Source organism: Anas platyrhynchos, chromosome 34 (assembly GCF_047663525.1).
Source record: "Anas platyrhynchos isolate ZD024472 breed Pekin duck chromosome 34, IASCAAS_PekinDuck_T2T, whole genome shotgun sequence".
Taxonomy (NCBI): Eukaryota; Metazoa; Chordata; class Aves; order Anseriformes; family Anatidae; genus Anas; species Anas platyrhynchos.
In genome coordinates, this window is record NC_092622.1 from 2,879,036 (window position 1) to 2,902,650 (window position 23,615).

At 63.3% G+C, this 23,615-nt stretch overlaps 2 protein-coding genes across 2 annotated transcripts in view; one reads left to right on the forward strand and one right to left on the reverse strand.

Moving 5' to 3' along the window:
* SARNP (SAP domain containing ribonucleoprotein) overlaps window positions 1-10,253 on the forward strand; it is a 28,378-nt gene extending 18,125 nt beyond the window's left edge. The window contains exons 10-11 of the mRNA XM_038171683.2: window positions 6,685-6,774; window positions 8,164-10,253. Of these exons, the coding sequence (XP_038027611.1) occupies window positions 6,685-6,774; window positions 8,164-8,205 (132 nt within the window). The 3' untranslated portion in view covers window positions 8,206-10,253. The remainder of the gene's footprint in view (window positions 1-6,684; window positions 6,775-8,163) is intronic.
* Window positions 10,098-23,590, reverse strand: GDF11 (growth differentiation factor 11). Its single transcript, XM_038171681.2, has 5 exons — window positions 22,764-23,590; window positions 18,287-18,660; window positions 12,869-17,610; window positions 11,592-11,943; window positions 10,098-10,926 (listed from the first exon to the last, which is right to left on the reverse strand). The coding sequence occupies exons 1-3, from the start codon at window positions 23,122-23,124 to the stop codon at window positions 17,230-17,232; spliced, it is 1,116 nt and encodes a 371-aa protein (XP_038027609.2). The 5' UTR covers window positions 23,125-23,590; the 3' UTR covers window positions 10,098-10,926; window positions 11,592-11,943; window positions 12,869-17,229.
* Between the last annotated feature and the right edge of the window lie 25 nt (window positions 23,591-23,615).

Sequence of the window (23,615 nt, forward strand, 5' to 3'; positions counted from 1 at the left end):
GCAGCCTGCACGCTTCCTTTTCTTAGTTTTCCCCAAAGATCTGTTTCTTTGCCATGGAACTTGGCTGCCCAGGGGAGGTGGCCCCGTTTGGGGCTTTGGCTGCTCTTGGGTCTTTCTGCAGGGATCATGCTGCCCCAAAATCTCACCTAGCGGTGCCGCACGCCTCCGCAGCGTTTTGTCCTTGCCTCGCCCACAGTCCAGGGAAGTGGGGCCGTGCTGCTCATCCCTGCCTTGGCCACCGACCACAAGGATGCCCCGCACACATCCTGACTGCCCTCCCGCAGCACCTCGGTGTGCCTGCGGGACACGAAGTCACCACAGGTGTGTTGGGAGCCTCTGGGTAGCAGGAGGAAGCTCTTTGGTCTCTCTCCAAACCAGGATCTCGCTTATTACCAAAAAATCTTCTCCCCTCGGGGCGAGGAGCGGCAGGCACTCACCTGGCTTCCCAGCCCTTGGAGCGTGTGTGCAAAGCCTGGAGATAAAATCGCCTTCGCCTCAAAACCAGGCAGCGTTCAGCGGGATCCCCAGGAGCCGGAGCGTGCGCGACTCGCACTGCGCCAGCAGCCACGGCAGGCACACGTGCACCAAGCGTGCGCTGCTTCCACCACCCCCATGGAACCTCCCCTCCTTCTTCTGCCTCGTAAAGCTGACCGTGGTGAGCACCTGGCCACGATGGGAGGCTTCTGGGCTCGCTGGTAGGTCGTGGCGTGCTCGGCGTGGCCCCACCGGGGCGCGTGGGCTCGAGCCCCTGCTTGCCGGGGAAGGGTTAACGCTGCCGTGGGGTGTTGCCGTTTTTGCGCTCGTTGGGTTTGAATAGAATGGATTTTTTTTTTTTTTTTTTAAATCTGGGGCTAATGTGCAATTCAAATCGTGTTCAGTCATCGCCCGATTGCTCCTTTTTAATAACAGCTGGACTCTTCGGGGGGAAAACTCTTCTGGGGTGCCGAGCAGCTTTTACCCTGTCCGGCCTCTGCCCTCAGAGCCAGGTGTAAGGCTCCTAAACCTGGGGCCGTGGAGAAGCCTTCCCACGCTGGGGTGAGCGAACTGCAGGACGGAAGAGCCTCTGGAAGTGCCTTATGATATTTCAGATGCCGTTCAGCGGGTGCAAAGAGATGAAAAGCCCCTTCCGAGGCCTTTTGCCTTGTGGTGCACCTGAAGTGTGTCTCCTTCACTTTGCCATGTGGCATTCCTGACATGTTTGTTTCATCTCTGACGTCTAAGTCGAAGAATGCTTTTCAACTCCGGCACTGAAGCGCTGGGAGAGTTGCAGGTGTACTCTTAGCACTTGTCTGTGACTTTTTGTCTTCCTCCCCCGCTGATCCCGTTTGGGGTGAGCATAAACTTCTAACTGTGAGAGCCGCGCTGTCTTGACACAGGAAAACCTCAGAACTGCCGGCTGTTCCAGCTCCTGCCCTCTGCTCAACGCGAGGTGCAGGAAACCACTTCGTTTTCTGCCTCGCCGACCTGTTGGCTGAGCTGGGTGGTGGAAGAAGGGGCCAGGAGCCAGCTCTGCAGCCGCTTGGTGCCCTCAGCTTGGGTAAAGCTGAAAAAGCTGCTGAGAACCGAGGTTGTGCCGTCAGGAAGCCCTCCACCGTGTCGCTCGAGTTTCGTTAGTGTGAATGAGTAAATGGGGACCTCTCCGGTGTACAGCCAGAGCTGGGCACAGCATTTCAAACAACCGATGCCCATTAATTTTTCCATCTCCTTCTGTTAACAAAGATATTAGATTTCAGCTCGTTTTTGCACTACACCTGTCCCAGGCAGATACAGAAAGCTTTTTACAGGTGAAGCAAGCCAGAAGATCAAGCTTTACTTTAACTTGAGGTGACGTGGTGGGCTAATTCTGTAATCGAGTTCCAGAAAAGGCAGCAGCAGATGTGTAAAACATGCAAATCCTCCGAGGCCACTGGGAAGCAGCTACCCTGGATGCTGCCGTGCTTGGAGGAGGAACTTGCAGTCGCCCTTGGCTTGCTGCGAGGCAGTCAGTGGGATGCTTCCGAGTTGTGCTTCTGGCACTGGGGGTTTGGATCTGTTTTCCGTGCAGATAAAGCCGTGCTTAATGTTTCTGGCATGCACTGAGGCCCTTGGATCTGCATAAGTGGTGTAATTTTGAACAAGTTGCGATTTTTAGAAATCGTCCCTTCGTGCTGGTGGCATCACGGGTGTCTCCAACACGCTGTTTGTGTAAGGACCTGGATAGGAGCTTGTGTCGGATATTTGAGCCTCGTGGAGTCCTGGTGCTGGCGTTGTGTTGGAGAGGGGCTGCGAGTGTCCGTGCTGGTCTCAACGCGTGTCCCACTGCGATGAGCTCCAAACCCTGGCCCCTCTGAAAGCAGTTTCGCAGGTCCGGGTGGGAAGGGCCACCAGCCGTGCGTGGAGCGCTTCTGTATGGGCTCTGGCTTCCCCACCGCCTCGTGCTTCCAGCTGATGGAGGCTCCAGAAGGACTTGGGAGCGCTCAGATAGAGCCTGCACGGAGAAAGAAGCAGGAGGAATAAATACGTTGAGATGAATTTCAAAAAGGTGGTGGGTGACAGCTGTGCGTCCTAGGATTGGAGTGTTTCTGAGAATAAAACCATCAGTTGCTGTCATTCACCCTCCGGGTATGAAATTGGAAGCCCAGTTACCCTTGAGTGTTTCATAACCTTTACCTTTTGGAGGTCAAGGCCATGTCATCATTAATCTACCATCGCCTGAAAGCCTCGGGGCTCTGCTTTTCATCCTGCCATCCGTCATGCTGCAGCGAGATACAGGAGAGTGACCAGAAGGGCCCGGCTTACACACATGTGGGCACACACCCTGCCTTTCTCTGCGGATGAAAACACCGAGGGCGTGATTACGGAGGAGGCTCGTGTCTCTCTCTCTCTCTCTCTCACCGCATTTGTGATGAGGACACTCCAGGGTTCATCTGCAGATTCAGAGCGCTTTTCTCCTGGGGCTGCTCTAATCTGCGCAGAGCGAAGCGCTCTGACCGCGCAGCGTGAAGCTTGGCCCGGGGGCAGATTTCGCAGCAGCCTGGCTGTTCCGACGTGGTGGTGGTGCACCAAAGGAGCCACCCCGTGCCCCCTTGAAGGGGGTGGTCGCCTTACCTGGTACGTGGCAGGTCCCAAACCACGGCAGCGAGCTGTGGTCATGCTGCGGGGCAGCTGTACATGGACACGTGGAGCATCTCCGGTGCATCCTCACCTTCCCCTTGGTTCCTGCCTGTTCTGAATCTGTGCAGAGCCTCCCGAAGAGGAGTTGGACTTGCTGATCCTTATGAGTCCCTTCCAACTCGGGATAATCCACGAAGAGCCACGCTGGTTCTTCATTTTTCCCCTGCCTAGGTGCTTGCGATGAGCCAGGCGCTGCTCCTGAAGCCTCGTTTCACGGCGCACGCATGGAGCAGCTGCTGTGTGATCTGCGTGCCCGAGCCTGGATGCTGCGAGCACAGAGGAGAACGTGCTAAGAGACAGAGGGGCCTTGCTGCCCTCATCCCCTGCAGCAGCTCGTGCAGCACAGAGACCAGAGATGCTCCTGGTGAATCATTTATTAGCAGCCCGAATGCCCAAACAGGCGCTGGGGGCCGCGGGCAGCGCTCCCGCTCCTTGCCCTGACCACGAAAGGCAACGAGAAGCTTTGAAGTGATCTGGGATCAACCTTGGCCTGCCCGCTAAGAACGAGGCGGGCGCTGGGGCTTTCCCCTCGGGACAAGTTTGGGTCCTGGAGGCGAGTGGAGCAGAAGATCCCAGCGGAGCACCGCTGCCGCGCCACCTCCGCACGGGGCGTTGCTGGCGGCGTGCTGAGCCCGGGGGGCAGAGGAGATCTGAGCGCTCGGGGAGCTTGTGCCATTTTCAAAGGTAACCAGCTGTGCTCGCCCTGCCCCGAGCGCAGATCTGTTCCGCTCGCAGGGCAGCGGTGAGTGCCAGAGCTGCTCCGTGCACCATGGAAACCATGAATTAATGCCTTTTGGCATTAACTCTTCCAGCACCAGCCGCGGCACTTCTGCCTTCTCCCAGGAGAGAGGGAACGGGCCAGTGTTTAAAGGGGTCCAGTGTTTAAATGGCTCCTTCCAGCTTTTGGGAACAAGTGACCCGAGCGGCTACAGCTGGGCGCGATGGGTGCTGGCTGGAGCTGTGCCACCCGGGCTGCCCCTGGGACCTTTCATGGGCTCACCGGGGGCTTCTCTGCTCACCTCGCTTCACCACAGGGCTGCTGCAAGCCCGAGGTGCTTGGAGCAGCACCGAGTCGTGCTTCCTCGCCTCGTGGCCCCGCTTCCTCGCCTCGTGGCCCTGCTTCCTCGCCTCGTGGCCCCGCTTCCTCGCCTCGTGGCCCTGCTTCCTCGCCTCGTGGCCCTGTTTGCTTTGAGGCACTCCCACAGATGGAGCCCACAACCCCAAATGAAAGCCTTGGGGCTGCAGGCAGCGCCGTGCCAGCAGCTCATGGTGCTCACGGGAGCGTTCCCTTGCTCCCCGACCTCAGGAGAGGTTTTAGCTTCGGGCCGTGGAGTCCCTCGGTACAATCTTTCTTCCTCTCCTTCCCCCCACCCCCGTTCTTTAGACAAACTACAAAATAACTATCGTGGCGTGAGCGCAGAGAGAACAAGCCTAGAAATAGCAAGGTTAGAAAATAAATCTGACATCCTGCCAGAGAGGTCAGCTTTCCCCGCAGATGCTGGTGCGCCCATTTGCGCGCCGGAGCACGGCCCCGGGGCACTGCCAGGGGTTGATAGATGCGGAGATAGCAGCGTTTTGATAGAGGTAATTTTCCTCAGATGGGTTTCAGCACCCCATGAATCAAAACCTGTCAGCGAGAAGCTAAAGATGGAGTGAAGTTTATTGTACGCGTGTTTGCATCTGACACTGTCGTGCTAGGGGGTCAAGTGAGCGAGATCATTAGGACGGTGTTGATTTAGGGCGACGTTGTGTGCTTTCCCTGCAGGGCACTGGCGGGGGCGGAGGGGCGGGGGTGGCTTACCGAAAAAATAAATAAAACCCTACAGCTCGCTGCGGTCCCTGGGAGCCTCCTTTAAAGACACAGCGCTCGTCTTTGCCGAAGCAGCTTTGGGGCCCGCGGGCACCGGCGGCGATTTTTAGGTCCCCGTTTCACCGCCGCCAAGGGCAGGGCCGGAGTTTTTCTTTGTGTGGCCGTGGCGCGTGCTGCGCTGCTCCCGAGAGCAACTTTCTCCCGTGGTGGTGATCCCTCCCCGTGCCCTTTGTTCGCGAGCCTCGCGCCTCGCTGATTTCGGGGCCGCTGCTCGAAGGAGGGCAGGGTGCTGGGTCGGGCACCCCCGGGAGCAGGGGACGGGCGCTCCCCCACAGCCCTGGGGCCAGCCGAGGCAGCGAGCGTGGCCCTCGGTGCTCGGGTGCTGAGGGTCCCGGGGGGGGGACGCAGGTGGGGTTAGAGCCGGAGCTGCCTGCGGGGTAGGCAGGAGGGCAGGTGAGCTGAGGACACCGCCGGCTCAGCGGGACCTGCAGCATCAGCAGCGCTGTTTGGCAAGGACTCAGTTTTTCAAGGAGTGTGCAGGAGGAGGGCAGGGAGCCACTCGGACCATGGCCACCGGTGGCCTCCTGCAGAGCCGGGGCTCCTGAGAGCCTTGGGGTGCCTCGGGGTGCATCGGCCCCGCTGGCACGGCGGCGCTGGGCTCCTCGGTGTCCCTCGTGTCAGGTGCCGACGTGGGCAGGTCGTTTCCACTCCTCTTTTAGGGGTAAACAACATTTACTGACATCTAACACACCTTTCACATCCCAAAGCTGTACCCAGGACCAAACCCCACTGCTCGCTGTGCTCCCCCCTGCTCTGTAAACGGGTCCAGGTCCGGTTCGGTCCCTCTGCCCTGCAGGGAATCACAGCTGATCCTGGTGGAGCACTGGGATTTGAGGCAGTTTTAAAAATTTCTCCTTAAAACGATGCCCCTGTGGTCCTCGTTGCGCCCTGTGTGCGTCTCGAGGCCCGGGCGGTGACGTTGGCAGCCCTCGGTTTGCGAGGAGGGGAAACGGCCGCGGGAGGCCGTGCGCCCACCAGGACGGCGAGGTGCGGGTCGGGGAGCGAGGCTGGGAAATGCACGGAACGGCAGGGGAGGGAGGAGGAACTGCAGCAGCAGCACAGCAATCAGCCGGCCTTAGCTGCAGAGACCTGGAAGAGGCCAAAGCGAGGGGATAAATCTACAGAAAATGGATGCGTGGAGGCTTTTAGGGCGTTAGGGCGATGATGGCTTGGGCTATTACCGCTGATGAGGACATCAGCGTGGGTGATGGCAGCAGAGATAAAAAAAAAAAAAAAAAAAAAAAAAAGCCTCCGGGCTTTTTGGAGAACCTCGAGAAACCAGGGATCGGAAGGCTCTGGGAGATGTCAGCGGGGATTTTGCTCGTTCAGGCTGGAAATAAATTAAATGGGACTTGGGAAGGTGGGGTGAGTGCCGAGCTTCCATCTGCAAATGGAAACGTTTCCAAGAGAAGGGGCATCGAGTGCGGGTGGGAGGTCACCTGCGAAAACCAAAAACCGTCAGCCAGGGGCAGCCCCTGGGGTCTGCCCTGCCCCAGGGCATCGTGCTGGTTCTCAGAGCCCCCACGGCGAGCGCCCTTTGCCGAGATCTGGCTCAGCCCGGGCATCTCCGTCCTGCTCTGGGGGCAGGGGGAGGAGTCCCATAAACACGGGTACCTCGGGGCCTTGCCAGCAAAATAAATTTCCATCCTTCTTTGTGCCAGAGTGAAGAAGACGAGAAGCTGAAGAAGAGGAAGGAACGGTTCGGCATCGTGACGAGTTCAGCCGGGGCTGGAGCTACAGAGGACACAGAGGTAAAATCCCCCTCCCGAGGGGATGGGCAGCGGCCGCCGCAGGCGTCTTGCTGCTCCCCTTCCTCGTGCTCCCCGTGGCCTGGATGCTTCTGGGCCCTCTGCTCGTTGAGAATAAAGCCCCAGAGACCCCGCAGCATAATGAGGACCGAGATCCTGACCCCGTTTCCAGCTTTTCTCCTCCGTGCTTTGTTCCATCCCCTCGGCGGATCTCTCTTCTGTGCATTTGGCCCATCTTTTAAATTTGTAACCACCTCAGGGCACTTCTGCACCGTTTTAGGCTTTCACAGCGTCCTGAGCCACCCTACACACGAGCTCGTCCTCCTCTGACACGGGGAGCTCCCGGTGAGCTGTGGGGAGCCCCACGTGCAGCTGGGGGCCCGCAGCCGCCCTCCCTAGCGCAGGCACCGAGCGCTGCCCGCTGCTGGGGGCACGGGGGCTCCTCCTGGACGGGGACCCACTCGTTAACAAACGAGCAGCGGCTGCGGCAGGACGAGCTGCAGGGGCTCGGGAACCACTCAACCAGGTGGCTGCGGGGTTGGGCACACCAGCAGGGTTTGGTGTGCTCCCCCAGAGTCCAGGTGGGGCTCAGGGGCCTTTTTTGTGCCGTTCGGAGCTCGCTGCCGAGGCGCCGCCCCGCGCCTTCCCAGCCTGCTGCCGAGCATGGGAGAATGAGCCCCCGCGGCCCGCGCGGAGGGGGCGGCTGGGCTGAGGGATTCCATGCTTTTCCGTTAGGTCACTTGGAGATTGTGCCTGGAACAAAAAGGTCTTTTTACTAGTATTGTGTGCACTCAAATGCACCTTTCCCCTGGAGATTCTTGATTAGGGCTTCTGTTGCCCCCAGGCTATTTATCCTGCTAAAAATTAAGATTTATACGCCCCTCGTGTATCGGCTTAAAGGCATATCTGAGAGACGCAATAGTATATTTAATGCGTTTTAGTGTGTCCCTCTCACCTTTTCCATGAATAGGCGAGTGTTAACCCTTTGCCCTTTTACATTTCCCACCTCCCCACTGCCTGGAAGGGTTTCTAGGCCTCTAAAGTAAGCATTGTTCCCAGCTCAACCCTTTTGTAGCGCGTTGCCAGCAAGATGAAGTGACTTCAGCAGCACTGTATCTCAGGCACTGTATATTTCTGCTACTGGATTTGGGGGCTCTCTTTGTCCCAGGGTTCGAATAAAACCTTCACAGCTCCCTGCCAAGCGCGGTACAAAACCTCCCCTCCAACGGGCTTTGTGTCGGCACGCTCAGGAAGGGGCTGGAGCTGCCGTACCCACGCCGGGCTGGTAGGAAATCCTCCACCAGGTTGGGCGAGACTTTAGAAGAACTCGTTCGCTGGTCTTGGTCTTGAATTTTCTTGTATTTGTTTTTTTTTGTTTTTTTTTTTTTGCAGGCAAAGAAGAGGAAAAGAGCAGAGCGCTTTGGGATTGTCTGATGCCGGTCCTCCCTAGCTTCCCCCCACTTGCAGTGTGCCTCGAGTGCGTGCATACTCTTTCTCTTTCCCCCACTTTCTCTCACACTCTGTTCCTCTAGGTTTTAGTGATGAGTAGACAGGGAACCCCCCATAGTTGTATGATTGTGCTACTTACTCTTTCAAGTTACAAAGTTGTTTTTTTTTTAAAAAAAAAGAAGTAGGGCAAAAAGAAGGAACTGTTCTTATTGCATTTTGGTAGCCCGAAGCCCTGCAGCCTGGTCCTTCCCCGGCTGTCGCTGGCACGGCTCTAGGTTAAGAATTCACTGGAATTGCTGCTGGAGCAAGGAGTGGTTGGAAGTGTTTGGTGTTTGCTGTCTCGATGCTGCCTCCATCTCTTGGTCCTCTCCTCCTTTACCTTGTGAAAACGGGCCCCGAGGCTCGGCTGTGTCGCGGTCTCTTCCCGGCGGCTGGGACAAGGACACCTCATCGGGAGAGCACGACGTGGGACGTGGGCTCTGCTCTGCGCCCCGGCAGGTTGCGCGGCAGGGAAGGATTTGGTCTGGTGTTTTCAGAAACAGAGGAGCGGCGCTTTGGTAGCCAGCACACGGGGCAGTTCCGCCTTCCTTTCCCCCTTCCTTCCCAGGGTGAGGCTAGCGGGGATTGTCAGGGCAGGCACTGCCAGTTAACCTTAGATCGAGACCGGTGTCCTAAAACGAGGAGGGAAAGGTAGCAGCGTGCTTGCAAACAGAGCCCGTCCTGACCGCTTCATTTATCCGGCCTTGTTAAGCCCTCTGGGGCTCCTGGCGTTTCACGCACGTTTTCCAGGTCCCGCTAAGGTCAGCGATACATTTCTCTCCTTAAACACAACGCCAGAATCCCTTTGTCCGAGCGTGTTCTCAGGCTGGGTTTCATTTTCTCCTCTCTTTGCTTCAGAGCAGCTGGCGAGCTGGTTGACTCGCACACTTGCTGAAGAAGCCTCGCTCTTCTCCGAGCTGCCGGAGGGCGCGGGAGGGCACCGCTGTTGCCCTGGGACCTGTTCAGGGCTGAAGATCTCTGATCTAACGCAGTTCCTCCTGCGTTAACCGGGGCCGTTGCAGCCAAGTTGTGGGGCAAAACCTTGGCCGGGTCCCACGGAAGGCAGCGCTGCCGCAGCCTGTTCAGCGCACGCTGTTGCTGCGGCGTTTCGGAGGGCACCTCCGTTCCTAGGGGGCTGGAACGAGCAATTCCTCAGGGCGGCTTCCGTGGGCACCCGGTGGTGAAGAGTAGGAGCCCGAGGCCAGTGTCTGTGGGACCGGCAGCGCCGTGGCAGCGAGAGCAGCCGCCCGGTGCCCGTTCTTCCTTCTTTGTACCTAGAGAATTAGTTCCAGTTGCAAGCGTTCGTTCCTGCTACACCTTGAGCAGTGCTTTCCCTCGCACGGATACCTCGGCCCCAGGTATAAGCAGAGGTCCAGGCCTCCGCTTGGGTTTTTGGGTGGGCATTTTGGCCGAAATCCTTCTGTTGTCTGGAGTCTTACTGAAGCTGTAGGATTTTTATTTCTGACTGTAACCGTTTCTGGGAAAGGCATTTGCGTTGTCCATGCTTGGTCCCTTAAGATGCCAGAGAACAGCGGATGCGTGTACAAATGGAGCTTTCCAGAGGCTTATACCTGATTCTTAATAAGCAATATATAGATATTTTTTAACGTAGAAGTCTTCAAACTGCTTCTGTTCCACTGATGTCTGCAGTCTGACTGCATGTGTGCGCCCTCAGTGACTCTAAGCAATACCTTGGACATTTGTTTACTTTCCCAAAGGGCAGCTAAAAGCCACGGGGTCCGGGTTTCGTGGTGTCTTGGGTTGTCGATGGCTGAGTGAATCAAAGCTCCCTTGCTCTTTCCCGATTTAATGTAATAACTTTATTCTGTTTTGGTTTGTTTTGTTTTTTTTTTTATGTCAGATTTTGTAAGATGTATTTTCTATTTGGCTCATGATCCTTCTGCTGGTTATTTGCTTGAGATGTTTTGTAGTGTGCCAGGGCAAACACTGCATTTCGTTCTTGGTTTCATAATAAAACTGCTTCTCCAAGGCAATTCTGGTGTCTGTCGCTTTGACTCGGGGCCGGAGCGTGCTGCAGGGATGGAGCTGCGATGGACGGACAGACGGATAGACGTTGGCACACCACGGCCCTGAAGAAAGCAGCTCCTGCCCCCTGCTCCCGGCCTGCCCCAGCTCCTCGTCCCCTCTCGCCCCCCCAGAGCCACCCTGCTGCTCCGGCCGGGGGCAGGATTCGGGGCTGGCACCCGGTGGTAGCAGAGCCAGAGCCACCGAGGCGCATAAGGACAGCAGGGCCAGAGCTTCCCTTCGCTGCTGGTGTGGGTGCCGGGAGCCACGGGTGGTCAGAGAGCCGAGGAGGGGCAGGCAGAGCTCTCCTGGCATCCGAGGCTTCGTCACAGCTGCTTCTCCGGGCTTCCAACCTCATCACGCCAAGAACCAAACGCGGGGGTCCCGGTGCCGTCCTCTTCCCGGAGCAGGGATGAGAACCTGGTGCCTGGCCGCATGTCCCACGCCGTCCTTCCCCGCGGCGTGGGGCTGGGTCCAGCTTCTCCCCGTCCCCTCCCCTGGCCGGGGCTGAGCCTCCTGTGGCTGTGGCACCGCAACCCGGTGAGCTCCGTGCGGGGCCGCGTCCCCAGCCCGCTCCCGGGGCCGTGCGCGGGGGCTGTTGGTGGAGGACGCCGCATCTTTCAAAGGCCGGGCTTTCCCCTCCTGGGTGCAGGGGAGAATCGTTCCAATCACACTGTGTTTAAAACACCACCTAATTTATTTTTCCTCTCCAAGCTGGGGGCTGCTCGTGACTAATTTGGGCTGAATAGGCGAAGAAAAAAAGCAGCGGGCACACAATGAGCGGGGGAAAGTGTGGGAAAGCGAGCGAAAGAAAAGGAGGGCCGGGGCTTGCAGCGTGAGAGCTGGTAACGCCGTGCAGTGCCCAAATTCAGCATGAAGTCACTTTTCACAGCAGACGCTTGGGCTGTAAATGCGAGTGGGACTATAGGTCAGGCCTGGGGGGGCCGGGGGCGGGAGCAGCGGTGGGGCTGCGCAGTGTGGGGGCCGCGGAGGAGGTGGGGGCTCGGGGCGCGGGGGGCTCGGTCCCGAGCTGGTGCCAGCGCCCCTTCTCCCCGCGGCGCCCGGCTCTGCTCCCCGCGGCCTCCCTGGGTGGGTTGGAAGTGGCTTTTGTTTAAATTCAGGGAAATGAGGGGACAAAAGAGCGCAGCCTGGCGTGTGCAGGGCTGAACGGAGGGGCTGCCCCCCACCTGTGCCGCCGTGGGGCCGGTGAGCCCCGGCGTGGGGCTGAGCCTGTGGCCGAGCCTCTCCACGGCTGCAGGAGGGTTCCTGCGCCGTGCCAGGACCTCGCTTTCCCTCTCCAGACTCACCGGTTCTGCGCTCCTTGCCCCGAGGAACCCAAGTGCTGCCCTTCCCGAGCGGTGGCGAGGTGTCGGGGCCGGTCGGTGCCGTCGTCCCCCCGAGGTTTCCCTGCTGCAGCAGAGGCTCCACGGATGCGTCCGCTGGGGGACAGGGAAGGACGGGGAACACCCCGCATGAGGAGCTCACCGCCCCGTGCCTGAGCATGGCACTTCAGGGACATCGAGGACCCCGCAGTCCCATCCCCGAGTGCCGTGGCCGAGGGCTGAGCCACCCGGTCCCCCCCGGTGCTGCCGCTGCGCCGTGCCCCGCGCCGGCATCTCCCCGGGCCGTGGCGAGGTCGGTGGATCCCAGCCAAGCTCCCTGTTGATGGTTTAATTACTGTGAATGCTGCGTGCGGGCAGTCTTGTTAGGCAGCGGAGGGGAAGGTTAGGGAGCCATATTATGTCATGGTGCAGCTGTGGGTGGTCGCCCGCACGTCCCTGTCCTAATTTGTCCCTCTCCCCCCCCCTGCCCCAGCCCTGCCCTGGGTTTCGGAACTAGGTCAGCCGGTGGCCGGGGAGCCGCTGATGTGGGGTGCAGCCTCGGGGAGACGTGACCGGAACAAAGGCGCTCGTTAAACTCTTGACATCGTCCCCGAAACAAACAAACAAAGGGGACCGGGACCTTGTGGTGCCTGAGCGGGGGCAGCGGGCAGGTGGGGGTGTGGGGGTGCCCCGGACCTCACTGCCACCAGTGTTTGGTGCCGTGCATTGCGCCCAGGGCTCCCGTTTGGTTCTGGTGCCATTGTGCAGGTCCTGGAGCCCTCCAGGAGCTTCCCCCATGGGAAAGCCAGGTCCAGAGGAGACTGGGTGGGTTTCTTCCCCGGATTTTGGTGCCCTGTGTGTGGCTGGGACCTCAGCCTTGCCTAGAGCTGCCTACACCCAGGCTGGGCTCAGGGAGTCTCCGATGGAGCAAGCAGAGCTGGGGAGCAGCGGGGCAGCGAGGACGGGGACACGCGGCAGCCCCCGAGCGCATCCCCAGGCCTTTGGGAAGGGACCTTGGCTCCGGCACAGGGAGCGCGAGAGCCGGGAAGCGGCGCAGCTCCACGGGGCCGCCGGGGCCTGGGACCTGGCCGACCCCAGGGCTCCGCGCTGGAGCTGAGCCCTCGCGCCTGGGCCCCGCTCGTGCCAAGAACCTCGCGGCTCCATCCCGGCCCCGCGGCCGGCGACCCCAGCGCCCCCCCCAGCTGCGCACCCCTGTCCCCCGCCGAGCCCAGCTGTAATTAGCTGCGACATTCTCGGCATACCTGCAGCTCCTAATGAGGCTCCATAAAGGCTGCCCAGCTCTGGGCTCCTCCAGCCACTTGTAAATCTCAGCTTTACAGCGTGGAGCGGAGGCAGCGGAGGCCGCCGGCGCCCACGTGCTCGGCGTCCCCTCCGTGGGGCGAAGCCGCCGAGGAGCGGGGCTGGGGCGAGGAGAGGCTGGGGCCGCGCTGGCGGGATGGGGAAACCTCTTCCCGGCCCGTTCGGATGGTTTTGGGGGTGTTTGTGTGCCACCCTGCTGGTTCGCAGCGTGGTTTTTGAAGCACAAAGGCAAATGTTTGGGGAGGGTTTGGGGAGAGGGGGGGAGATGCGCTTCTGGCACCAGCACGGAGCGGGGCGCGGGCGTTAGGGCGGATTTCTTCCCCTCTCATCCGCTGCTCCGCGGCCGGCAGCAGGGAGCGTGGGAAAAATGAGAAGCATCAGGAAACATATTTCCCGAGCCAGCCAAGGCTGGGGGCGCTGGATCGAGGCAGAGGCTCTCGAGGGAGGACATGGGGGGGCTGCGGGATGGGGCGCGCGGTGCTGGAGGCTGCGGTGACGCAGGGACACAGCATGGGGGCCGAGCCCAGCGGGGACGGGGAGGCAGCGGTGGTCCCGGCACGGGGCAGGGAGGCGAGGACCTGGAGGACGGGGTCTCCCCACAGCCTCCTGTGCCTCCACCAGTGAGTGGCACTGGGGGGGTGGGAGGTGGCTCCTGCAGGAAAATGGGGGCTGGGGGGGTTTGGCCATGTGGGCCCCCCTCTGCAGCATCCCTGGGTGTGGAGCTGGGGTCCTGGTGGGCGCCGTGCAGAGGGACGGTGGTGACAAGGAACCCAAGCGAAACGCGTTTCTCAGCAGTTTTCCCCTTTTTTTTCCTCTCTTCTTTTTGGCTAGATATTTTTTTTATTGTACAAAAAGTCTAAAAAAAGGAAGGAACTGGGACAGAAGCAGCAGTTAGCATATACACCAGAGACTAACGCAAGATACAGAACGAACGTGATTTATACAACACGGTAACTGAGACGATCACTGAGCTTTTTTTTTTCTTTTTCTTTTTTTTTTGCCTTTCCTGTCGCTTCTCCCAAAATATTATTATTATTTTATTTTACTTTTTGCAGGGACGCCGGCGTGCCCGCTGCTTTCGGTTCCTGCTCGGCCGCATCCGTGCACGATTCTCCCACGGGTGAGCGGTGGCCACGCTGCGTCCTCCTCCCAGGGGCGCAGCAGCGTGCCCGTACCGAGGCTGCAGCGTGCCCGCCTGTCCCCAGGGCAGAAAATAAACGGGCGCTGCAAGTAAAGCCTCGGGTGTCGTCTGGAGCCCCTGAGGTAGGCAAGAGCACGAGGAAGGGGACTGAGCCCCGGCTGGGGGAACCTCGTGCTGCCCCCCCATCCCTGGGGGATTTGGTGGCACAGGGACAGGGAAAACTGCGATGAGGAAGCGCAGGCGTGGGAGCGCCTCGGCTGCACGGTGCAGGGGATCCCGTGCCCAGCCTCTCCTCCTCCTCTCCTTTCCGTAGTGCAAATGGGACCCTCACCTGATGCGGGATTTCAGCACAGAGCCTCTGCTCGCTCCTGCTCTCCGGGCCAAGCCGAGCCTCCACTGGCCCCAGGATGGCAACGCCGGTGCCTGTGGCACGCTGATGGGGACGGGGCTGTCCCCAGGCGCTGTGGCACCTGCGTTGGTTTGGCAGCAGGGCTGGGACCTCAGGGGACGTGAGAGCCCCCAGTGCGGGACGGGAGCTGAAAGCTCTGAATGCTCCGATTTATTTATGTTTTGTATTGTTTTTAAATATTTTTTTTATTTATTTTTATTTTTTGATGTTCAAGTGCTGTGTTTGGTCATTGTGATTAAAAAACATTCCCCCCCCCCCGACCACCAATGGCCTTTTGGTCATGCGATTCGAACCCGCCACGTCCCCCCTCCCTCCCGTGGCCTCTGTCCTGAGCCATCGCCCTCGCGAAGTCGCCGCCGCGTCCCCCCGCACCCAATTAAAAAACAGAACGAAACGACGAACAAACGAACAAAAATAACCTAGGACATTACGCACAGTAACAATACACAGTGTAAATAATACCATACTGCCGGGGCTGCGCCGCCCAGCCTGCTGCCCTCGGTCCGGCGCTGGGACCAGTCAGCGCGGGGCACTGGTCCCAGTTCTTCTCCGGCGCCACCTGCCTGCCGCGGCACCCCGGTGGGCGCGGGGGCTTTTGTGGGAGCGGGGCCGGGTTTTGGGGCCGTGGTTCCCATCCACTGCCCCTCATGGCTCCAGGCTTGGCCACCCCGGTGCCGCCGCCTTTTGCGCCCCGCGTCTCGTGGGCAGCACCGGGAGCGGTGCCCGGGGAGCAGCCGCGTTGTGCCGAGCGCGTTGCACGTGGCTGCACGGGGCTCGAGGCTGTGCCGACGGCTGTGGACAAGCGTTGGAGCACGCTCGGCCCCGCACCCTTTCCAGTTCACTCTGAAGCAGATTTTGGCTTTTTCCCGGCGCCCAGCTCCACCCGAGCGCATCCTCGATCGGCGGCCGCATCCAGCGGTGTCGTACGCGGAGGGATGAGGTGACGATGGTGGGCGCTGGCTGCAACCACGATGGGGACTGGCAAAATGCCCCCTGAGTGCCACCTCTCCGGGACGAGCCCCCCAGGTGCTGCGGGACGCTGCTTCCCCCCATCCCCCTGCCGGCTCCGGAGGCGGCGCTGGCAGCCCCCAAAGGCACTGAAGAGCAGGGATTGGGGCTGCGGCACCGACCTCTCGCCCCGCAGCCGGGTTGGTGTCGGCGCTGGTGGATCCCACAGGTTGTATCCAGCCCTGCACCACCTCCTTCGTGCCACTGAGGCCGGAGAGTGGCTGCCGAGCCCCGGGAACCCCGCGCGCTCCGGGCCCTAAGTGCTTGGGGGGCTCCGGGGCAGCCTCGTCCTTGTAAGCGCTTGGGGGGCGCGTGGAGCGGGGGACAAGTGCTGAGCATCCCGAGTCCTCTGGCCAGGGCGCGCATCCGACCCCTGAGCTGTCCCTAAGTGCTGCGTGGGGCATGGGGACGGCCCCGCCAGGGATGGGGGGGGTCTCTCCCCGTGCCCCCCACCCCATGGTGCTGCAATCAGGGTGGGAGGGCTGGGGCACGGCGCCCGGCCAGGGCGCTCCGGCACCCTTTGGATAAGTGCTAGGGACGAGGTCCGGGGTCTTCCTCGTGCTGCCCCCGAGCCGGCGGCTTCCATCCCGTGGGTCCGGGGGCGGGGGGCGCGGGGGTGCCCGGTGCATGGGGGACGGGGGGGGGTGTGCGGGGCTGGCGGCCGCCTGGCGCCAGGGCCGGTTGCATCACTGCGGCTGCGGAGGGGAGACGCCGGAGCAGCAGGGGCAGATGAACTCTTGAGAAAGCAGGATCCTGTTCTCATGCGAAAATAATCCAAACATCGAGGGCAGAGGGGGAGGCAAATGTGCCGCATAAGCGGAATTTCTCCCCAGCCAGAGCCTCCGTCCAATTCTGGCCGGTACCGCCTCCAGATAACCCCGCACCGTGGCCGCCCCCCCGGCCGCGTCCCCCTGAGTCCCCCCGGCTGCATCCCGCTGGGGCCAGATCCGCTCCAGGAGGGCAGGGGGGCAGCCGGGACCCCTCCAGCTGCGGGTGGCTCAGGGCTGGGGGCACGCAGGGGCCTCGAGGACTGCGCTGGCCCTGCTGTCGTGGTGCCCGGCGTGGCGATGGTGGCGCAAAGGCGGGGAGGAGGCAGCACCCTGGGGTGTCCCATGGCAGAGCGCCGGCCAGGAGGGTCCGTAATAAATAAATAAATTAAAAGAGGGAGACGGATTCCTCCCGGGCCGGACCTGCCGCCTGCGCCCACGTGGCCGAGCCGTCCCGGGGCTGGATCCTGCAGTCCTCGCTCCGAGAGGGGAACTGGGGCAGGAGCCTTTTCCCCGCTGTCAGCCTCGGATGTCGCCTTCGCCGCGGGGCGCACGGCCGCGTCCCCGTCCCCACAGGCTCCACTCATCCGCTGCGCCGCTGCCGTCTCCCCTCTGCTCTCCCCTGGGGCCAGAGGTGTCCGGTGGAGGAGCCGCATGGTGCCGGTGCCGGTGCCGGGGCGGTGGCGGTGCTGGGGGGGCCGCCCCCTCCCTTCTCTGTCGGTCTGCTTATTGCACAATGCATGTCGAAGCGCAGGTTTGGTGCAGCGTTTCTCCGCCGGATTTTTTTTTTTATTATTAATTATTATTATTATTCTCGCTCTCTTTCCCCAACATTCAAAGGAATTTCAACGCTTGTTCTTTGTATCTTTAAAAAAAAAAAATCAATAACAACAACAACAAAAAAAAAAAGTGGAAGAAAAGATGAGTTTGTTGGCTGGACGTGGGGCCCGGGGCGGAGGGGGCAGCACCAGCGGGGGTCTAAGAGCATCCACATCTGTCAACCACCATGCCCGGGATCTTGCCGTAGATGATCTGCTGCTTGTCGTTGAAGTAGAGCATGTTGATGGGGGACATCTTGGTGGGGGTGCAGCAGGGCCCCGCCGAGCCCCGGGGGTTGGCCTGCTGCACCAGGTGGGTGTGCGGGTACTTCTGCATGAACATGTACTCGCACTGCCCCGAGCAGTAGTTGGCTTTGTATCTCTTGGGGGCGATAATCCAGTCCCAGCCGAAGGCCTCGAAGTCGACGGTGAGCGGGTAGCGGCAGCAGCGCGATTCGGTCGAGTGCTCGTCGCAGTCCAGCCCCAGGTTCCTCCGCGAGCGCTTGTTGCTCTCCAGCACCCGCAGCTCCATGAAGGGGTGCTGGGGGGAGAGCGGAGCATCAGCCCTGGCCGCGGCCCCACAACCCTGCAGCCCCGTAGCCCCGCGGCCCCATAGCCCTGTGGTCCCACTGCTCCACCTCCCATGGAGCCCCCAGAGCTGTCCCCAGCCCTGTGGAGCTGTCGCTGTCCCCATGGAGTTGTGAGCAGCCCCTTGGAGCTGTGACTGGTCCCATGGAGCTGTGATGAAGCCAGCAGAGCCATAACCAGCTCCACGGAGCTGTCATTGTCCCCACAGAGCTGGGAGCAGTCCCATGGAGCCAGAACCATCCCCATGGGGTCAGAGCCACCCCCATGGAGCCAGAACCACCCCCATGGAGCCAGAACCATCCCCATGGAGCCAGAGCCACCCCATGGAGCTAAAACCATCCCGATGGAGCCAGAACCATCCCTGTGGAGCTAAAATCATCCTCGTGGAGCTAAAACCATCCCCATGGAGTCAGAACTATCCCCATGGAGCTAAAACCACCCCCATGGAACCAGAACCCCCCCAATGGAGCCAGAACCATCCCCACGGAGCTGTCACCAGCCCCATGGAGCTGCCCTCCCCTCCGCACCCACACCCATCCCCATTCCTCTCCTTTGCCCCCCAGCTCCCCGGAGCCGGCCGGGTCCCCCCCAATTCCCACCAGGGCTCCGTCCCCGCGGCGGACACCTACCAGCCCTTCGGCCCCGGGGCCGAGCGAGGTGACGGCCAGGTCGTTGCCGTTGGGGTCGAAGGCGTTGATCTCGATGCCCCAGTTGTTCTGCGGCTGCTTGAACCAGTTCTGCAGCACGTGCTTGAAGTCGATGCTCTGCCAGTGCCCGATGCGGGAGTTGAGGTCGATCTTGAGCGAGCGGATGCGGATGTGGCGGCTGCCCTCCTCCGTCACCGGCTTGAGGCGGAGGATCTGCAGGTAGACGGTGGAGGTGTGCTGCACCGGCCGCAGGTACACCCACAGCTGCGCCTTCACCACCTTGGTGAACATGATCTTGGGGCTGAAGTTGAAGAAGCAGCAGTGGGGGTTGCCCTCGATCTGCACCACGGGGTCGGCTGCGGGAGGAAGGACGGGTCAGGGGCGGCCCCGGCTGCGCCCCACCGAGCCCCCGGCACCCCTGGGCGCCCCCCCCTGCCCCAGGCCTCCCGCGCGCAGCCCGGTGTAAACTCCTCCTCGGTCATTAGGAGTTGAAGGTCGGGTCAGAGGCCGCCCCGGGGGTCATTTCCCCTCGATTCGCAATAAGGTCCCGGGGCTGCCCCCTGACCCTGTGTCACCGGGGATTCATGATCCCCTGCGGGGCCGCGGGGCCGGGCTGAGTGGGGCGGGGGGCTCTGGTCCTGGAGCACCTGCAGAGCCACCGGCCGGGGCTGCAGCATCCCCTGGCCTCCCGCTGCCCGCAGTCAGGGACCCGCAGCAGCCCCCGGCTGGAAACCCACAGCATCCACAGCCGGAGACCCGCAGCAGCCCCTAGACGGAGCCCTGCAGCCTCCTCCGGGTGGGGACCCGCAGCCTCCCCAGCCACAGACCTGCAGCAGCCTCCACCAGAGACCCCGCACGGCCCCCGGCCGCAGACCCGCAGCATCCCCCGCCGTGTGCCCGCAGTCCCGGGGGGCGGCAGCTCCACACGCAGCAAAGTGCCAAGAAGGGCCCCGCGGTGCTGAGCTCGCCCTGGCGCAGTGCGGGGGCCCTGGAGCTGCTGGGGAGGCTGCTTCGCCCTGGGACCACGGCGGGACCAGGACCACCACCCCTGCCCTGGGCAAAGCTTTTGGGCATGGGGGTGAGGGCGAGCGGCCTCCCTGGGGACGGGAACCCCCAAACATCCGCACCCCCAGCACCCCGCCGCCCTCCCCCAGCCCCACGGCAGCACCCTGGGTGGATGCGGCCCCGCGCCCGCCCTCCCCGCTCGCCAAACATCTGTGTCAAATTGAGCTGGGAATTTCCCCCCCCTCCGCCCTCCCCGAGCAGCCCCCCTCCCCCTGCCACGCACCGGTCAGGTTTAATAGCACCCAGCTGCAGCGCGGGGCCATTTGCTGCGCGCGAGGCCTCCCCGAACACATCGGGGTCACGACACCGGCCGCAGCCCCGGGAATGCCATCCATCCGCCATGTGGCCCGCGCGCTCCCCCCCCGCCGCGGCTCACATAAACCAAAGTGACAGGGGCTGGGGGGCCGCGGGCGCTCGCCGCGCAAACCCCTCCCAGCAATTTGCTGCGCACAAGCCCCCTATTAAACCCGCGCTCCCCCGGGACCGGCCCCGAGCACGTTCCCCCTGCGCTGCCCCATCCCCTCCCTAGGGCACGCGGTGCCCCCGAGCCCTGGCAGCTTCGCCACCGGTGGCTGGCGGGACCTTGTCCCAGCACGTGCCGGTGGCCACCCCGAGGGGCTCTCGGTCCCCAGGGTCCCACACCGAGATCCTCGGTGGATTCACGGGGTCGGCTCCGGGCTCGCCGCAGCTGGACCGCGGCAAGGACAGCTCCGGTGGGGGTGTTTTTGTAGGGTCTCCAGGTGAGGGACACCAACGCTGGAGCCGGTGCAGGACCCTGGAGCTGCGGCCGAGCCTCTCACTGGCTCATCCCAGCTTCCCAGGTGTTGGGGCTTCAGGGTGCCGGGGGGGCCGCAGCGGCTCTGCCACGCCGCGCTGCTCCTGGCACGGGGCTGCGGCGGTGCCAGGATGCTCGGCCCGTCGCTGTGGCAACGGGGGATAAAGGTTACCGGGACACCGGTCACAGCTGAGTATGTGCCGGGAGGGGGGCGGCCCCGAGCCCCCCGCCCCGCTCTTTGTTCCCATTGCGGAGGCACCCGGAGGGATTTGGGGCTCCCCCTCCCCAAAATGCCCCCTTAACCCCTCGCCCGCCGCAGCGCCCCGGGGACACCCCATCGCCCCGCAGCGGGCCACGTGCCGGCGGTGCCTCCATCACCACCAGCCCCGTCCCATGGCCCCCGGTCCCTGCTGACCTTGAGCGGCCCCGGTGCTGGCAGCGCTGGCACGGGCACCCCCTGGCCCCCCGCCCGCGGGCCGTGCCCCCCACGCCCCGGCCTCCATCGCCCCTCATTAAGCTGCCTCCACCCCGGAGGTCGCGGGGGTCAGGGGTAGCCCATAAATGGTTTTAGGACCCAATTAACCTTCCCGGGTTTCTTCTGCAGTTAAAAAAAAAAAAAAATGGGGGGGTGAGGGCTGTGGAGGGTTGTGGCTTTGGATTAAACCCGGGCGGGGGGGGGGGGGGGGGCGGCCGGGGCGGGCGAGGGGAACCCGAGAGCTTTATGGCTCTGCTGCCTATAAAGCCTTTTCCCTCCTTCTGTTCAGGAACCATAAAAACCCACACAATTGCCACGGGGAGGCAAAGAGGGAGGAAAAATCATAATAATAACGGAGCGGCGAGGGGCCGGGGCAGCGGCCGGGGCAGGCCAGGCCCCGCGGCGCATCCGGCTGCGGGGCTGGGGCCGGGGCCGCGGGACCCCTCCGCACGCCGGGAGGAGGGGCCGCGCTCTGGTATTTATTTTGGGGGCCCCCGAGCTGTTAAGGGGAGGAGGGGGCCGGGGGGGGGGGGAGTGAGCGTTAACGCGGAGCGGGGAGGAAAACCCCAGCGTGTTGTCAATTTTATGGGTAATAAAATTTCAAAGCCGCCCGAGTCTATTAATGCCTGGGAAGGAAATTCGTCAGGGGGCTGGCGGAGGGGAGCGCCTCACACTTCCCTCCCTTCCGCTCGGCCTTCACACCCCGCCCGGCCCGGCCCCCGCCCCGGGGGTCCCGGGGGTCCCGGGCAGCCTCGGCCCGCGGCTGGAGCAGGTGGAGCAGGGCTGGGACTGGGCAGGGGGACGCTCGCCCCCCTGGCACCTCTCCGCACCAGCACGGCCCCATCCCTGCGCCCCCTCCCCACACCAGGCACCCACGGACGGACGGATGGCTGGACGGACAGACGGAGCCACGGCACGGCGAAGCGAAGCCCCCGCGCTCTGTCCCATCCCCATAGCCCAGTGGGGACCCCGCGCAGTCCCCGCTGTCACCCTGCTGTCACCCCGCTGTCACCCTGCCACCACCCCGCTGTCACCCTGCTGCCACGTGCTGCAGCAGGGCGCTGCTGGCACCCGGTGTCCCCGTGGGGACTGGGGACTGGGATGTCACTGTGTGGCGGTGTCCCCCAGCAGTGGGGCCTGGGGCTGCTCCGCCAGGGGACAAACGGGCCCGGCACCCCGAGGCCGGTCCCTGCACCGGTGCTGAGTCCCAGTGTCAAGTGCTGGTGCCCAGTGCCAGTGGCAGGTCCCAGTCCCGTGTCCCAGTCCCCCTCACTGGGTCCCAGTGCTCAGTTCTGGTACCTGCTGCCAGCACCCAGTGCCTGGTCCCAGCACCCAGTGCCCAGTCCCAGCACCCAGTCACTGGTCCCAGCACCCAGCCACTGGTCCCAGCACCCAGCCACTGGTCCCAGCACCCAAAGCTAAGTCCCAGTACCCAGTACCTGGTCCCAGCACTGAGTGCCCACTCTCAGCACCCAGTCACCAGTCCCAGCACCCAGCACCCAGCACCCAGTGCTCAGTGCTCAGCCCCAGTGCCCAGCAGCTGGTCCCAGTCCCTGGTTCCAGTGCCCTGAAGTGGCTGCCGGCTCTGCTGTCTCGTCCCCATGTCCCCAATGTCCCCGTGTCCCCAGTGTCCCCGTGGTGCCCCCCCAGCCCCATGGCCCCGCGAGGTGCGGCGCAGCGCGACCCCCCCCCACCTCCGAGCTGCCCGGAGCCGGTCCCGGGGCCGGCGGGTTGGGGGCTGCGGGCCGGTGCCCGGGGCTGGGCATGGGGCGGCCCCGGGATGCCGGGGGGAAACGGGGGGTGCGGAGAGCCCCGGGAGGAGCGGGGAAACCCGGGGGAACCGGGGGAGGCTGGGGAATCCCGGGGGGAAGCGGGCAGCCCCGGAGGGAGCCGCGGAGCCCCGGGGGAGTGCAGGGAGCCCCGGGGGGAGCGGGACGGGAGGCGGGGGAGCCCCGGGGGGAGGCGGGGGAGCCCCGGAAGGGAAGCGGGAGCCCCGGGGACGCCGGTGCCCGGCGCGGCGCGGAAAGTTACAGGCGCGGAGCCGGGGCCGCGGGGAGCGGGGGGGGGGGGGTCGGGGAGAGGGGGGAGAGGCCGGGGGGGGGCCCGGCGGCGAAGTTTGCGGCCGGAACAAAGGCGGCACTGACTTTCCTGGGCCATGCTGATGACGGTCTCGGTGGTGGCGTGGTACTCGTCCTCCTCCAGGTACTCGTCGTGCTGCAGCGAGTCGCCCTGGAAGTCGTGGAGGTCGAGGATCTGCTGGAGCGGCGGCGCCTTGGGCAGCAGCTGGTTCACCACCTCGCGGGTGATGTTGGGCGCTTCCTTCAGCCGCAGCTTGCTCAGGATCTGCGACTTGATGCTCTCCAGCCGCAGCTCCTTGCTGTGCCGCCGCCACAGGCACACGGGGCAGGCGGGCTCGGCGGCGGCGGCGGCGGCGGCGGCGGGGGGCTGCGCGTCCGCCGGGCCCCCCGCGAGCAGCGCCAGCAGCCACAGCAGCACCGGGGCCATCCCGGGGCCTTCCCCGCCGGCCCCCGCCGCGGCGCGCCGGGCCCGGGCCGGCGGAGCGGGGCGCGGAGCGGGGCGCGGAGCGGGGCGGCGGCGGCGGCGGCGGCGGGGCGCGGAGCGGGGCGGCGAGGGGCCGCGGGGGGGGGGGGGGAGAAAAAGCGGCGGCGGCGGCCCCGGGGTTTTATATCCCAAGTGAAGTGTGTCGTCAGCGGCCTTGATTGGCTGCGGGCGCACAAAAGAGGTTCTGGCAGGGGCTTGTCACCAGCGAGCCGCCGGCCCCCGCGCACCGGGCACGGCCCGCCGCGCCCCGCACGCCGCCCGGCCCGGCCCGGCCCCCGCCCGGCCCCGCCCGGCCCGGCCCCGCCGCACTTGCCGGGAGTTGGGACCCCCCGGGCGCGCCCCCGCGCCCCCGGCCCCTCCCGCGCCGTGTCCTCAGCCGCCCCCGCCCCGGCCCCGGTCCCCTCCCGGTCCTTATCGTGCTCACCCGCCCCCCC

Coding starts and splice junctions, on each gene's coding strand:
- GDF11 (XM_038171681.2), bottom strand. CDS start 23,124: ATGGCCCCGGTGCTGCTGTGGCTGCTGGCGCTGCTCGCGGGGGGCCCG. Junction 18,661..22,763: donor CATCAGCATGGCCCAGGAAA/GTCAGTGCCGCC, acceptor TTCCTCCCGCAG/CCGACCCCGTGGTGCAGATC. Junction 17,611..18,286: donor GCCCCGGGGCCGAAGGGCTG/GTAGGTGTCCGC, acceptor CTCTCCCCCCAG/CACCCCTTCATGGAGCTGCG.